This window comes from Megachile rotundata, chromosome 6, assembly GCF_050947335.1.
Source record: "Megachile rotundata isolate GNS110a chromosome 6, iyMegRotu1, whole genome shotgun sequence".
Lineage (NCBI taxonomy): Eukaryota > Metazoa > Arthropoda > Insecta > Hymenoptera > Megachilidae > Megachile > Megachile rotundata.
In genome coordinates, this window is record NC_134988.1 from 10,049,522 (window position 1) to 10,065,191 (window position 15,670).

At 35.6% G+C, this 15,670-nt stretch overlaps 1 protein-coding gene across 3 annotated transcripts in view; it reads left to right on the forward strand.

Moving 5' to 3' along the window:
- The window catches only part of LOC100880490 (uncharacterized), a 119,643-nt gene that overhangs the window by 53,592 nt on the left and 50,381 nt on the right, over positions 1-15,670 (forward strand). Inside the window, exons 6-11 of one of the 3 annotated variants that reach the window (XM_076532987.1) lie at positions 1,555-1,699; positions 3,839-4,226; positions 5,154-5,535; positions 10,567-10,782; positions 13,362-13,880; positions 15,165-15,458. In XM_076532987.1, the coding sequence (XP_076389102.1) occupies positions 1,555-1,699; positions 3,839-4,226; positions 5,154-5,535; positions 10,567-10,782; positions 13,362-13,880; positions 15,165-15,458 (1,944 nt within the window). The remainder of the gene's footprint in view (positions 1-1,554; positions 1,700-3,838; positions 4,227-5,153; positions 5,536-10,566; positions 10,783-13,361; positions 13,881-15,164; positions 15,459-15,670) is intronic. The other 2 variants (XM_012284983.2, XM_076532988.1) reach the window with 2 other exon arrangements.

The following is a 15,670-nucleotide window of genomic DNA, read 5'->3' on the forward strand; positions in this document are numbered from 1 at the left end:
TTCGACATAATATAAATTTAATATATTTCAACCTAACACAAATTCAATATAATTCAACATAATACAAATTCAATATAATTCAACGTAACACAAATTCAGTATAATTCAACGTAACACAAATTCAATATAATTCGACATAATATAAATTTAATATAATTCAAGCTAACACAAATTCAATATAATTCAACATAATACAAATTGAATATAATTCAACGTAATAAAAATTCAATATAATTCAACGTAACACAAATTCAGTATAATTCAACATAATACAAATTCAGTATAATTCAACCTAACACAAATTCAATATAATTCAACATAATACAAATTCAATATAATTCTACGTAATAAAAATTCAATATAATTCAACATAACACAAGTTCAATATAGTACAACATATTACAAGTTCAATATAAGTCAGTATAATAAAACTTAATTATAATAAAAAAAAAAAATAAAAAATCATAATTCAACATGACACAAATTAAATCTTACATACTATAATACAGCTTCAACATGATCCAAACATACAATATAATCATTACTAACAATGATAGTATTTTAACAATTTCCTGTAATCATCTTGACTTTTATTTTCTTACCAAATTTTATAATATGACGAATAAATAACAACAACAAGAATATCATTTATTTCTTGCAACTACAATTTCAAACCAAATAACATTTTCCATATTTTCAAATGACAGGACGAAAAGTAAAGGACGAAAGAATGATACAAGAGAGCTAAAACCTATTTTATTTATAAAAAACAACAATTGCCCAGATGTGTATCGATCCTAGAGTTTCATATTCTCGTATTCCGGAGCCCAAGAATAAGTCATTGGAACTTTGAAAGCAACATCGTACCGTAGGAAATATTTCTCGGAGAGGTTACATCGAGTTCTTCGGCTGCTCCCTAAGCGTCTTATAGCAAGATTTCAACCAGAAATTGATAACCTGTACACGGTTTTTTAGCTCCGCGAAACTTGAAAGGAAATAAGTATTCGAAAGAAGCCATGAGTGTAAGCCTGTTTGTGGTACTAACTTGAAATTTGTTTTGACAGAATTGTTATTGGAAAGGTCGATTTAAAAACTTCCTAAGGTATCAAAAAACACTTACTATTCTTATAAAATGAATTTATTAGTCAAAATTTTAAGAAAAATTTAGAAAAATTAGAACAGTAGTTAAAATTAATTTATTAGTTTAATACAAGTTTCAACTACCTTTCTGATTTAATAAATTAAATTCTTTATTTGAATTTGGGTACTTCAGTTAAATTATTTATTAGTTTTCATGTATTTATTTTAAATATGCTATGTACTTATAAATATTTACCACAAATTTATTTCATTATTTATTATTTATTTTTATTATCTATTATTTTTTTTTGCCGAAACATTCTGAGTTATGAAAAAAATCCATCGAGTTTTCATAAAACGAGTCGTAAATCCTTTTCCCCATAAAATCGAAAACGCGGGAACACGTGAATAAATTCCGTAGAAAGTATCGACGCGAGAGTGACACGTCGATATTATTCCTCGATATCATTACAGGAGTTTCACGAGAATCTCATCCGGCGAGGACTGTTTCGCAAGAGGAGCGTATCACTGGAGGATGGCGTGCAAGGTTTAGTGTCCGATGACTTTATGTTACCGAGATCGCTTCCAACATCACCCACATCACCGACGTCAGTATCAGGTATGAAATATGATGCGTATTCGATAACCTCGGCGACGTGTTATTCTCGCAACATTTGAAATTTCAACGACGTACGCGAAACGACGCGTTCCTTCTATTTCATACGTTGACTGACAGCTGGCGATCTGTATGGGGTATATTGTAAATATTTCGATATTATGCAAGCACAAAATTGTTTGACGTACACGGTAGAGATGGCACTTCACCCTTTTAGGAGAATTGTTTGCTGTAAAGTAAAAAAATTCCCTTTGGTTTAGTTTAGATAAATACCTTCACTGATATTCTTTAATGTTTCTGTACTTTCAGTCTATAGTTTAATTCACAAAAAAGAAATTTAAATTTGATTCCTTTTAGTCGAGACAAATTAGTTTGCACCCCTTTTTGAAAACAAAAAATTCGTTTTTTCAATGCAGAAAGAAAATTAAATTCTTCTATTAGAAGACAAAATTGAATGATACTAGTGTAATTCAGAAGAAGGAAATTTAAAGTTGATTCCTTTTAGTAGAGACAAATGAGTTTGCACCCCTTTTTGAAAACAAAAAATTCGTTCTTTCAATGCAGACAGAAAATTAAATTCTTCTACTAGAAGACAAAAATTGAATGCTACTAGTTTAATTGAGAAGGGAGAAATTTAAATTTGATTTCTTTTAATAGAAACAAATGAGTTTGCACCCCTTTTGAGACAAAATTAAATTTCATGAGTAAAAAAGAAAAATTAAATTCGTCCATTAGAGAACAATCAAATGCTACTACTTTCATTTAAAAGAAATTTTAATTTGACTCTAAAAGCACATATACCAATTGTGTACAACTTTACACTCCTTTTTAGAGAAAAAAATTACAATAGAGAAAAAATTTTGAATTCATCCATAAAAAATAAAATTTGAATGTTACTCACTTCACCTAGAAAAATAAATTTGAATATTATTTTCCCTATAAGAGAAAACTAGTTTCATCCCCATTTTAAAGAAGAGAACTGATGCAAAAATAGGAATTGAGTTTTGCACCTTAGAAAAGAAATAAATGATTTTAACCCCTTCATAGAAGGAAAAAACTTGAGCCAAGACAGAAATTGCATTTTGTCTCTCCTAGAAGAAGAAAAATGAATTTTACTCTTTCCTAGAGGAAAAACACTTGAAACACCGCTTAGAAGACAGAAGTTGCATTTTATTTCCTTTAGGAGAAACTAATAGATCTTTCCTTAGAAGTATAGACCTTTCCTTCTCTGAAAGAACAGATTTTGTTCTTTCCTTACAGGAAGAAAATTTGAAACCTTCCTTTAGAAAACAAAAATTGCATTGTATCTCTTCTGGAAGAATGTGAACGCATTTCACTCTTTTCCAAGAAAAGAAAGGGATTGAATCCTTGCTCAGAAAGGAAAGATACTAATTTTAACCCCATAGAAGAATAAAATAGATGTCCCTCGTATAGCAAAAGAATTTACCCCTTAGAGCGTAAAATAATCAAATTGCAATTGTGTTAAATAATATTCTATATGTAGATGAAGAATGCGAGAAGCTAATTATAGTAGTGTGATGGAATTTGCTATAGTAAAAATTCTACCCTCTTAACCTTAAGGAGGAAGAGATTGAATCTTTCTCCCTTAAGGAAAATTATTAATTTTAACCCCCTGAAGGAATAAAATAGATGTCGCTCCTCTTACAGTATAAGAATTTGCCCAACCACCCCTAGAGTGCAAAACAATCAAATTGCAATTGTATTAAATTACATTCTGTATGAAGAATTCAAAATCCGATTAAATTAGAGTAATGAAGTTTGCTATAATCAAAATTCTACCCCCTTTTCGAGTCTAGAAGAAAACAAGAAACCTTAACCTAGAAGAGAAAAAGAATTAAATCCTTCCTCTGGAAGGAGAATTACTAATTTTAATTCCAAAGAAGAATAAAATAGACAATATCCTCTATAATAAAAAATTACCTCATCACCTACAGTAAAATAATTAAATTGCAATTGTGTTAAAAATTCCACACGTAGATAAAAATCCAAACTAACTAAACGCACTGATTAAAGTAGATTTGCCATAACAAAAATTGTACCCCTTAACCCCGTAACCTGGCCCATCCCCAGTACCGACAACTTGATTTCTATTCTCCATAAAAGTTGTGATCAATGTTTCAGCACCAAGGAGGATTTTACAAAGTCCCAAAGATTATGCGTCACCGACTCGTCCACTGCGACCAGTATGTCCGTTACTTTTCAGTCCTGGTACCGGCATTTCCGGTCTGATCACGTCTCCGTTCGCTTCGAGCGATTCGTTAACGAACGACGTCACGAGGGACCACAGCGATGGAATTTGGAACGAGTCGCAGGCGACGGTTCTTCAGGCCGACTCGTTGGCCTTACTGACACCGTCCTCGAGGAGAAGGCATCTCCTGCTTCTCCAGCACCAACAGCGATCCTCGATGGACACCGAGGCGCTGGACGTCGAAGAGACCGTGGAATCGCGTCCTTCCAGTCCGAGGATACGCCTCGAGCCAGCGACGCCTGTTCAACCCCTAACACCAAGGTAGTTTATGAATTTTTCATCGATTCGCACAATGCCTGGCCCATTAGCTCTGTTGGGTTAACATCTCGTTAAGGTTGACCTTTCTCAAATCTTTTGGATGTGTATCTTTTATTTCGAGGTTACTCTTCTGTACAGAATTACTGTCAAATCTTGACTAGATCTAGTCAACAAATGTTAGATGAATGCTAGCTAGAAATTTTGTGACGAAATAATTGTTAGGTAGTTTTAATATTTTTTAAATACATCTTGATTCCCATAATGTTATTTCACACTTTTGGACCTGCAAAGTTGATGAAATAACCTTGTTTAAAATTCATTACATTCATCTTTTCATACTGAATTATTTTTGTAAATGTACTTCGATTGAAGTTGAACCTTCAACACCACAGCTTTGAGATCACCTTCAAATGACTCTGAAGTAATCTTAAAACTGCAATAACCTCAGACTTTGATACAATCTTAAAGTGACAATAAAATGATTTTGAAATAACCCTGAAATCAACTTGGAGCTTGAAATGACTTTGAAATAACCCTGCAACGATCTTGAAATGACTTTGATGTAATCTTGAAATAATCTTGAAGTGACTTAGAAATGACTCTGAAACGATCTTGAAACGTCTTTGATATATCTTTGAAATGACCCTAAAATCTCTTTGGAATAGCTCCGACTTCCTGAAGCGATCTTAAAATGTCTTTGCTATATCTTTGATCTTGAAATCCAGGTCACCCAAACAGAAAATTAAGGACTCCACATGCAAAGATTTAACTGCATTTGTACGATAAATGTACTATCATAAACTGTCACACTCGTATCATAACAGTTCAGACATTTTATGTGTCACCCGTTCGAGATTCGTTAAAATCGCTCATCCATCGAGTGTCCTGTGCTACAGACATCGCGTGTACATTTACGAGCAATTTTTAAAGGCAATTCCTTCTCAGCGTCGAATCGTCGATAACGCCGAGCAACGGTAGACCGAGAGGCGGATTCCGTCGTCCGAGTCCTGGTCCGCCGTTGTCGCAGCCGCAATCGCAATCGTCGAGCGAGTTCGGTTTGAGCCTCGCCAGGACAGATTCGGGAGGTCGAACGAACACGGATCTGTCCGAGACCTCGACCACCGAGGACTACGTCACTGCCAACACCTCCACCGAGACTGGGACCACTACAGGCACCTCCGCAACGACCAGTTCCTGGTCGAGGCCCCCGCAGACGTCCAGCGCCGCGGCGTCCGCCTCGGCGACAGCCACTGCCGCGGAGGGAAGCTCCTTCGAGAGCGCGAGTTCGATTTACAGTCTTGCTCGTAGCGAGGTAAGTTTTTGGAAGATAGTCGATTTCGAAAATAATTTTACTGAGAATTTTTGTGGAAGACTTATTTAGATTAGTAGGCAAGAGGTTTAGTGAATTTTACGCGTTTTTCCATATGGCAGAGGGACCGGTCAGAAATTAGGGACCATTTGGGAATAGGTTTGGGAATTTGGGAAATGGGAGATTTGGGGAATTTAGTATTTTGGGAAGTGGGAGATTTGGAAATTTAGTAATTTGAGAAGTGTGAGATTTGGGGAATGTAGTAATTTGGGAAGTGGAAGATTTGAGGAATTTGCGAATTTGGTCATTTGAGAGTTTGGGGAATTTGAGAATTAGGGAATTTGAGAATTTAGGGAATTTCAGAATTTGGGGAATTTGAGAATTTGGGGAATTTCAGAATTAGGGAATTTGAGAATTTGGGGAATTTGAGAATTGGGGAATTTCAGAATTAGGGAATTTGAGAATTGGGAAATTTGACTATTCGGACATTTGAGAATTGGTAAACTTGATAATTTGGAGAGTTTGAGAATTGGTAAATTTGAGAATTTGGGGAATTTGAGAATTAGAGAGTTTGAGAATTTGGGAAGTGAGAGATTTGGGGAATTTCGAATTTATTAAACTGGGAAATGGGAACTGACACTTACTATGCCAGTAAGCCATGCTAGTAACACGTCAGTAGATTTTCACGTTTCTTACTTTGCCTCTACCACATTTATCATTACAAAAAAAGATACAAAAAGGAAAAGAACAATTTTCTCTTTCTAACGACACTACAAGACATCTTATACTGATTATTTTTTATTACCGTCAATCAATTTTAGTATTACACCTACAACTTAGTCTTACATTTTGCAAAAATCTATATTTTCCTTAATTAATTTTCCTAAAATTAAATTTGCAAGACAGAATGCACTTTTCACCAGCAGTGAATGGATTAATAAAATATTGCGTACATGTAATTTGTTTTTAAGGTTGCGCAGGTTTTTGAGGTTATGTAGGTTGATGAGGGATGAACATTAGATAGTTCCGGTAATCTATCGGAATGTGTGATACATTGCAATCAAAATGAAGTAGATATGTCACCTCTGAATGCATACTATATGTCATTTTAACACGTTCGTGTACAGTTGAGTATACATACACGGATATGTACATTAGTAATAGCTACTGGAATGTGTATTGGTATAAGTAGGTACGGAACGTAGTGGGACTGTCATTATAGAAAGCGGATTATGTTGTATCACCTGATGGATGGAGAATATTGATAGCTTTCGTATTAGGAATTTTGAAATTTGGAATTGTGAATTTTATAGTTTATGGGGTTAGGTTTTCTAGTTATTAAAACTTTACGCATGTAAATGATTGGATTTGTGAATTTTTGAAGTTTAAAATTTTTTAATTGTCGAATCTCTAAATTCCCAAATCTACAAATTTCTCGTTCGCTAAATTTAAATTCTCGAATTTCCAAATATTCAAATTCTCAAATCTTCAATTCCCTAATTCCCCAATTTCTCAATTCTCCAAGTTCTCAATTTTTCAATTCCATAATTCCCCAATTCCTTAATTTTCCAAATTCTCAATTTTTCAATTCCTTAATTTTCCAAATTCTTAATTTTTCAATTTCCTAATTCTCCAATTTCTCAATTCTCCAAATTCTCAATTTTTCAATTCCTTAATTCCCCAATTTCTCAGTTCTTCAAATTTCCAATTTTTCAATTCGCCAATTCCCCAATTTCTCAATTCTCCAAATTCTCAATATTTCAGTTCTCTAATTTCCTAATTTCTCAATTCTCCAAATTCTCAATTTTTCAATTCCCTAATTCCCCAATTTCTCAATTTTTTAATTCCGTAATTCCCCAATTTCTCAATTCTCCAAATCCTCAAGTTGTTAATTCCCCAATTCCCGAACTTCTCAGTTCACCAAATTCTCAATTGTTCAATTCCCTAATTCTCCAATTTCTCAATTCTTCAAATTCTCAATTCTCCAAATTCTCAATTTCCCAAATCTCTCACTTCCCAAATTACTAAATTTCCAAATCTTCAGATCCCCAAATCTCCAAATCTTCAAAAACCATTTGATCAAACTTCCAAAAATACAACCTTTAACAATTGAACTAATAAAACAAAAACACTAAAAACTACTTTTCACACACTACCAACATCACTCAATAAAAATACAATAATACTTGAATAAAATTAAAAACAAAATAATAAAAATGGTGACCACATCGATCACAAAAACCCCGTAAATAAGTGGTAGGTTAGCCCGTAAAAAACCCGAACATAAACGGAACAAATGGGATGAAAAGATTGACTTTTGCCAAAGAATTTGTTTGCAAAAAATCAAACACGCTAGGACAACGTAGCGTTTGCTGATGAAAGCAAATTCAATCTTTCTGGATCGAGCGGCCAGCGAATGGTATAGCGTAAAGCAAATAAAGAATCCCAGATCTAAAATTGGAAATCGATAGTAAAACGCGATGGTGGAAGTACAATGGTCCGGGGTTGCGTTTCGACCTCAGGTGTAGGTGAACCGTGTAGTTTTCATCGATGATATTTTATACAAATACAGACGATATGATATTTTGAAACAAAGGTTAGGTAAAATAGTGTCATCGATGTGAATACACGTGATGAACTTTTGATTATGTGATTCGATGAAAATTCTTATTAGTAGAAATTGGTTTTATTAGAAGTATATGTGTGGACAAGGTTTAAATGATAAATTAAAACAAGTTTTATTATGAATTTAAATATGTAACTTTAAGGAAGTGTATAGTTTATGACTTTAGAGTTGTACGAATATAGTTAGGTTTATAACTTGAATTTATACAGATACATGTTCATAACCTCAAAATTATACAAATATAGTTATGGTCACAAGATTATCATTACAGAAATATTGTTATGTTTATAACTGTACAATTTTACAAATTTATTTATGTTTGTAACTCTACAGGTATACAAATATGGTTACGTTTATAACCTCAAAATTATATAAATGTGATTATGGTTACAATATTAGAATTACACTTTGGTTTTGTTTATAACTGTACAACTTTACAAATTTATTTATATCTGCAACTTTACAATTATACAAATATGGTTACGTTTATAACCTCAAAATTATATAAATGTAATTATAGTTACAACATTGCAATTACACTTTGGTTTTGTTTATAACTGCATAATTTTACAAATTTATTTATGTTTGTAACTCTACAGGTATACAAATATGGTTACGTTTATAACCTCAAAATTATATAAATGTGATTATGGTTACAATATTAGAATTACACTTTGGTTTTGTTTATAACTGTACAACTTTACAAATTTATTTATGTCTGCAACTTTACAATTATACAAACATAGTTACATTTATAATTTGACAAAATTAACTACAAATTGAAAACTAATTAAATTATTCATAAAACAATTTGAATGAAATATGAAGCAATTTGAACAACTTGAATTATTAAAACAATTAGTTCTGTAGTTCGTTTTGTAATTTTATAAGTTTGTTTCAGTTAAAAGTTTGACAATATTAACCACAAATTGAAAACTAATTAAATTACTCATAAAACAGTTTAAATGAAATATGAAGCAATTTGAACAACTTGAATTATTAAAACAATTAGTTCTGCAGTTTATCTTGTACTTTTATAAGTTTGTTTCAGGTAAAAATAATTGAACTAAATTCACTAAAAATGAGAGTCGTTCCTGAAAATGTGAATGAGTTTTTTAATAAAATACGTGTACTAATCCCAGACTTAAGATGGCTACGAAATAACATGGTGGCATGGGTACAGAGTAAGAAAGACATATTGTACAGTATTGATATTCATACAGAGTATACAATCTGCGATGTTTGTATCGTACACTTCTACAAATATAGACGATCCTTTGAATAGCAGATATATCTGTACAAATAAGAAACTCGTAGGAATCGGGACGGCTGGTGAAATTCTGCTCGATTCAGAAGCATAATGTTGACTTGATGCCGCTCTATTTACCATGTTTCGTCTCATATACACAAAAATATGAGTATCTGAAGGAATTGTAAATAAGGAGTAAATTGTGACTGGTAAATTACTGATCCACTGAAAATTACAGGTCCACTATGACGTTACTCAATTTTCCTTATTTCAATTCTGCTTTGATTATTATTTGAAAGAAATATTTAACTGTTTGGAAGGTTTGAACATAGTCATACTTAAAAATATCTACACATATTACACATGAAAAAAATATTTACATACCTATTTTTAAAAATAAATGACACATACATGTATTACATTTGGAAGTAAACACTAAAGACACATATTTACATATTTTATACTCACAAGTGAAAATAAATGCACAACTCAATCTTCAACAAATACTGCAATAATTTAGTATTCAATTTTGCACGAATGTTAAAAACTGTTGCTTAAATAAAAATCACCTCATAAATTTTTTAGAAATATTCTTAAAACAAATTTGTCAGATTGCAATATTCAAGAAAAAGTGTGTTGTCATATGAATTCCAGAGATGTTCGTAATAATATTTTTGTAACCTGGTATTTATAGAAGAGCACACGCTCTATTGATTCTGGTAACCTTGAATTATACTGTCAAGGTCAACGTTCTGAGTCACGTTGTTTACTTATGTAATCGCATTTTGATCTTGGTTTCTAATATATGCTTGAAAAATTAAAATTAAATTGAAAAATTTCATTAAATGCATAATGATATACATTGCATATTATTGGTACTGTAAATGTTTAGTGACATCGGTATCTTGGAAATATTTCTGTAATATACTTATTAGAGTTCACTATAAAATTCACTGCGGTTAGGTTACTACAGTTAGTTACAGGTAATTACAGTTTACTACAAAAATCAATTTTATGAAAAACTAACAACTTAATAAAAGTTCAAACAATAAGTATCAACAATAAGTAAATGTATCGTCTTAAAGAACTTAAAGACGTTTACGTGATCCGTGAAGCATTAAGGTATTCAAGATGAAATGAAGGTTACGTATCCCGTCAGGCTATCGTTGAGGAGCCATGCAGTCCACCACCGATACTGGAGGAAACGGAAATTCCATTTGGAATGGAAGCACCCCCGTCACCGGCCAGATCTAGCAGCAGCAGCAGTTCGGGCAGCTACGATCTGAAAGATGCAATGATAGATCCAGGTCAGGAACTCGAGCAGCAGACTGCACCTCCGAGCGGACACACCTCAGAAACGGAGCTGGATCGTGACGTAAGGAGATAATTATACTAATTCCTACCAATTCACCGATCGAGTTTTCTTTCCCTGAAAAATTTGCATTCTATTCAGAAAACTTTCGCGTGATCCTCTCGCGAATTGCGAGAAAAATATCCGTTACGTGAAATTCTCTTTATTCGTTCCTTACTTTTGTTCACTTGATTATAGAATCCCTTTTCTTAAGCCCTTAACATCTATCCTGAACTCCTTGCATGATTTATACCTTGTAATTCTAAAATGACAATTCTAAAATAACAAACTAACCTCGAAATGAAATTAAACCGGATTTTAACTATTAACCCGGCACTATGATTTGTCAGGTCAGAATCACAGCAATATTAAAATAGACGAAGATAGTTGAAATGTTATGTCAATTTGGTATCGATCGACTATGCAAATAATTCAACTCCAAATCGAAGCGTATTAATTCGAGTAAAATTGATCACGAAGTACGAGTGCGTCACGAGACTCGTCAAAATAGTGCAGGGGTTAAAGGTGTATGATTCTTTTCTTCTGAGAGCAAATTTGAATTTCTGAGCCCCAATTTGAAATTGTTACGAGACCTCATTCGCTCGCTATGATCAATGATATAGAAACATTTGATTTAAAGGTGTATTCTTTTCTGAGAGCAAATTTCAATTTCTGAGCTCGAATCTGAAATTGTTACGAGGCCTCAGTTCCTATGATCAGTGACATAGAAACATTTGATTCAACCTCGTGCACTATGATTTGTCAGGTGCGTCAGAACTAGTCAGCAATATTAAAACAAACATAGAAAGTTGAAATGTTATGTCAATTTTGTATCAATCTATGCAAATAATTGGACAACTGCAAAAGCGTATTAATTCCAATACAAAAGCGTGAACAAGTAAAATTGTTCACAAAGTCAGATTTGTCAAAATGGCGCAAAAGATCAATATTCCAAACCTAATTAATCTTAAAACTGCAAAATTTCAAGAATTGAAACATTTCGTCCTCTTTCAAAAATTAATTTAGCTCGAACATTCATCACGTGGAAATGATTGATTTCTGTCGTGCATCCAATTTTATTAATCGTTTATTGATACAGATAATATCAAAGAGCGAATAACTATACAGAGACGTATAATCTTCTGCAACATTCATACAGTTTGAAAGCCAGTGAAAATGCATTTCCTGGAAATCGTAATCCGTCACTCTCGCCTTGATAATCGATATTTCCAAATTATGTCCTTTTCAGACTTGTTTTAACTTCAGCATCAATTTTAACGCCGTATCTGGTCAAAATTCCGACCACCGGAAAGTGTACCGCATTGTTACGGAGAAGATGGCGCTTCTTGGTACTCGCGCTTAACAAGACGAATATTTACAATGGCGGAATTCATCGTTTCGAAGCGCGATCCGTTGACAAAAACTTGCGGATAATGGTTGGGGACTTTTGTGTTCTCGAAAGACGGCTACTCTGTTCGTGATATTCGAACGATTGTCGACCTTCCTTAAGGCGCTTATGCGACTTCGAAAGTCTCGTTCTTGAACAACATCTCTACACTTTGTTGTGGCGTGATGCGGAATGTAAGGAAATAGGAAGGAGATTATTACTAGGATACTTGGAATCAGGAGTTTATTGGTTGTAAGCACAAGTTGAGAGTAAAGTCTGATTAGTGTGGGTTGATTTTTGGGGATTTTTGTGGGTTAGAAAATTTTGAGGTTGGTTATAGAGATTTGGGGATTTAGGAATTTGTGGATGTTGGGATTAGGGGATTTGGGGAAATCAAGATTGAGAGATGGGAAGATAGAAACAAAATTCCAAGATTCCCAAATCCCAAGATTCTCAAATCCCAAGATTCCCAAATCCCAAGATTCCCAAATCCCAACATTCCCAAATCCCAAGATTCCCAAATCCCAACATTCCCAAATCCCAAGATTCCCAAATTCCAAGATTCCTAAATTCCAAGATTCCCAAATCCCAAGATTCTCAAATCCCAAAATTCCCAAATCCCAAGATTCCCAAATCCCAAAATTCCCAAATCCCAAGATTCCCAAATTCCAAGATTCCCAAATCCCAAATCTCCCGAATCCCAAATCTCCCGAATCCCAAATCTCCCGAATCCCAAATCTTCCAAATCCCAAATCTCCCAAATCCCCCAAATCCCAAATCCCCCAAATCCCAAATCTCCCAAATCCCAAATCTCCCAAATCCCAAATCTCCCAAATCCCAAATCTCCCAAATCCCAAATCTCCCAAATCCCAAATCTCCCAAATCCCAAATCTCCCAAATCCCAAATCTCCCAAATCCCAAATCTCCCAAATCCCAAATCTCCCAAATCCCAAATCTCCCATATCCCAAATCTCCCATATCCCAAATCTCCCAAATCCCAAATCTCCCAAATCCCAAATCTCCCAAATCCCAAATCTCCCGAATCCCAAATCTGCCAAATCCCAAATCTCCCGAATCCCAAATCTCCCGAATCCCAAATCTCCCAAATCCCAAATCTCCCAAATCCCAAATCTCCCAAATCCCAAATGCCCAAACCTGTCCAATATTCCTAAAACCATCTTTCTATCCCACATTTATTTTCTTCCTATACTTCCAGGAAGGTCACCGTTCCTCTTCAGGAGGCTACGCCGAGTCTCCTCCAGACCCTCGCACCTGGAGCGAGGAGGAGCGTCGCAGACGTCGGAAGACCTTCACCCTGGACTTCCTAGGAAGCACACAGGACATCGATCGCAGTCCAGAACCATACGGTGACAGTGCCGAGGTCAGTCCAACAGCAAGTCATCGGCATAGACCTAGAGGAAAATCCACGAGCGCCAGAAGTCCTCACAAGAACAACAGGAAAAGGGAAACCGTTCAACAAACAGTGCAAGTGCAGCAGCAACAGCAGCAAATCACCAGGAGTCCTCAGAAAGAGGATTGGCGTGTGGATCAGGCCGAAGACACCGGTCACATTCCAACGTCGGATGATTCTAGTTGTAGTCATCATTACCACTTGCATCATCATCATCATCATCATATGCATCGTGAAGGTGCCGATGGACGACATAGGAGGACCAGAGACAGTCCACGGAGGAAGACTACTGGTTATGTTTCTGCTAGGAGAAGAAGCAATGAGGTGAGTGTGTGAAGGAAGTGCCGAGGTGTGTTTGTAACAAAAGAAAATTGCAGAAATTTTTTGTTTGATGTTTTTTATATTTGAGGATTAGTTGGTTTATAAATAAGAATCTATCGGTGTAGGTTTGGTGCATTAACGTTGATTTGATGTATTTAATTTATCTGAAAGAGGGAGATGTTTAAAAATATGTCGACGTAAGTTCAGACTGTGAAGTTGTAGCGAGTGGGTTGGCAAGAGCGCCTCAAGCGTAAGCAACTACATTCAGGTGTTTTAAATTCTCCAATTTCAACATGGGGATTTTATATTCCCTAATTCCAACATTTTCCATTTCCTACATTGTCCAGTTCCCACATTGTTCAATTCCCACATTGTCCAGTTCCCACATAGTCCAATTACCACATTGTCCGCTTCCCACATTGTCCGCTTCCCACATTGTCCGATTCCCACATTGTCCGATTCCCACATTGTCCGATTCCCACATTGTCCAGTTCCCACATTCCCCAATTCCCACATTGTCCTATACCTCATTTCCTAATTTTCTCGTTCCTCAAGTCACATATCCCCCAATTCCCACATTTCTGAATTCCTCATTTACCAAATCCATTATTTTCCAAATCCCTAAACCCTCAATATCGCCACTCCCCAATCCTTCCATCCCCAAATTCCCATTTTCCTACTTCTTTAATTCTCCCATTTAAATCTTTCCCAATTTCCTAATTCCCTCATCCCAAAACATTAATATCTCCCAACTCCTACTTCTCAGAATCCCAATTTCAAATACTCCCCAACTCCCAAATCCACGAAATTAATAATTCCCACTTCCTCATTTTCCAAATCCCCAAACCCCAAACCTAATTTCCCTATCTTCTCACCCCGATCGTATAACTCCCCTCACTCTAAGCACTCCCTTCTAACATAACCGTCACTTCGCCTCCGTTTAAATTTCGCGGGCAAAGTACATGTCCAAAGCAGTCGCCACTTTACTGCAACTTCAGACTCGGAACTTATGTGGCGAAGCCCGTATGCTTTCATGTACAGCTTGTAAAGAAAGGCACTAAGCCGTATCATCGTTTATTTACGCTTCTCGTGGAAGAATAGGATCGTTAAGTTTTCCCTAGATTCCCGAGCTAAAAGCAAATGGCGGTCCCACCCTCTGCCCGTGGCATTAGCGACGAGATGCCTAGAGTGCACCCCAGAGTGCGATTCCGCTTCGAATAGAATCGCGCTGCTTATTAGGAAGGCAATAGTATTGGGATAGAGACACAAGGTCCCGTTTCTATTTAGGATAAGAACGCGGCCATAACAGGTAGCCTGCCACGAAGAAGATCGCGCGCTGCAGACGACATAATGTGTTCGAGGTTGAGTCCGGGCCGTTATCAACGCAGTCCAGGACACAACGGACAACGGGCGGTGATTGTCGAGTCTCAGAGCCCAGAAGCGAGATTAAAAGCTCTTTCAGCGGAATCCTTGAGGTCCGTCAGCCCGGGCAGCGACAGTGTCTTTTACAGCGAGGGCGCGGACCAATATCTTGCTATCAGCGCGCTCGACGCTCCGCATTGTTATCACTGCGGCAGAGAGGTAAATTATTTATCGTTTGCTAAGTTCCTCCTTTGAAAGGAAGGAAGGTACTGCGAAATGGAACTTATTGACATAGTTGCAACGGTGATTAAACAAAGAACGCGGCGCACAAAGGCTGTAGATATCGGACGGGCATCGGGGCAACCCCTCGGGGCAGCGTGGTCTGCTTGTGCAAACAGGAGGTTGATTAAAATTTTTAGATACGTAGGGAA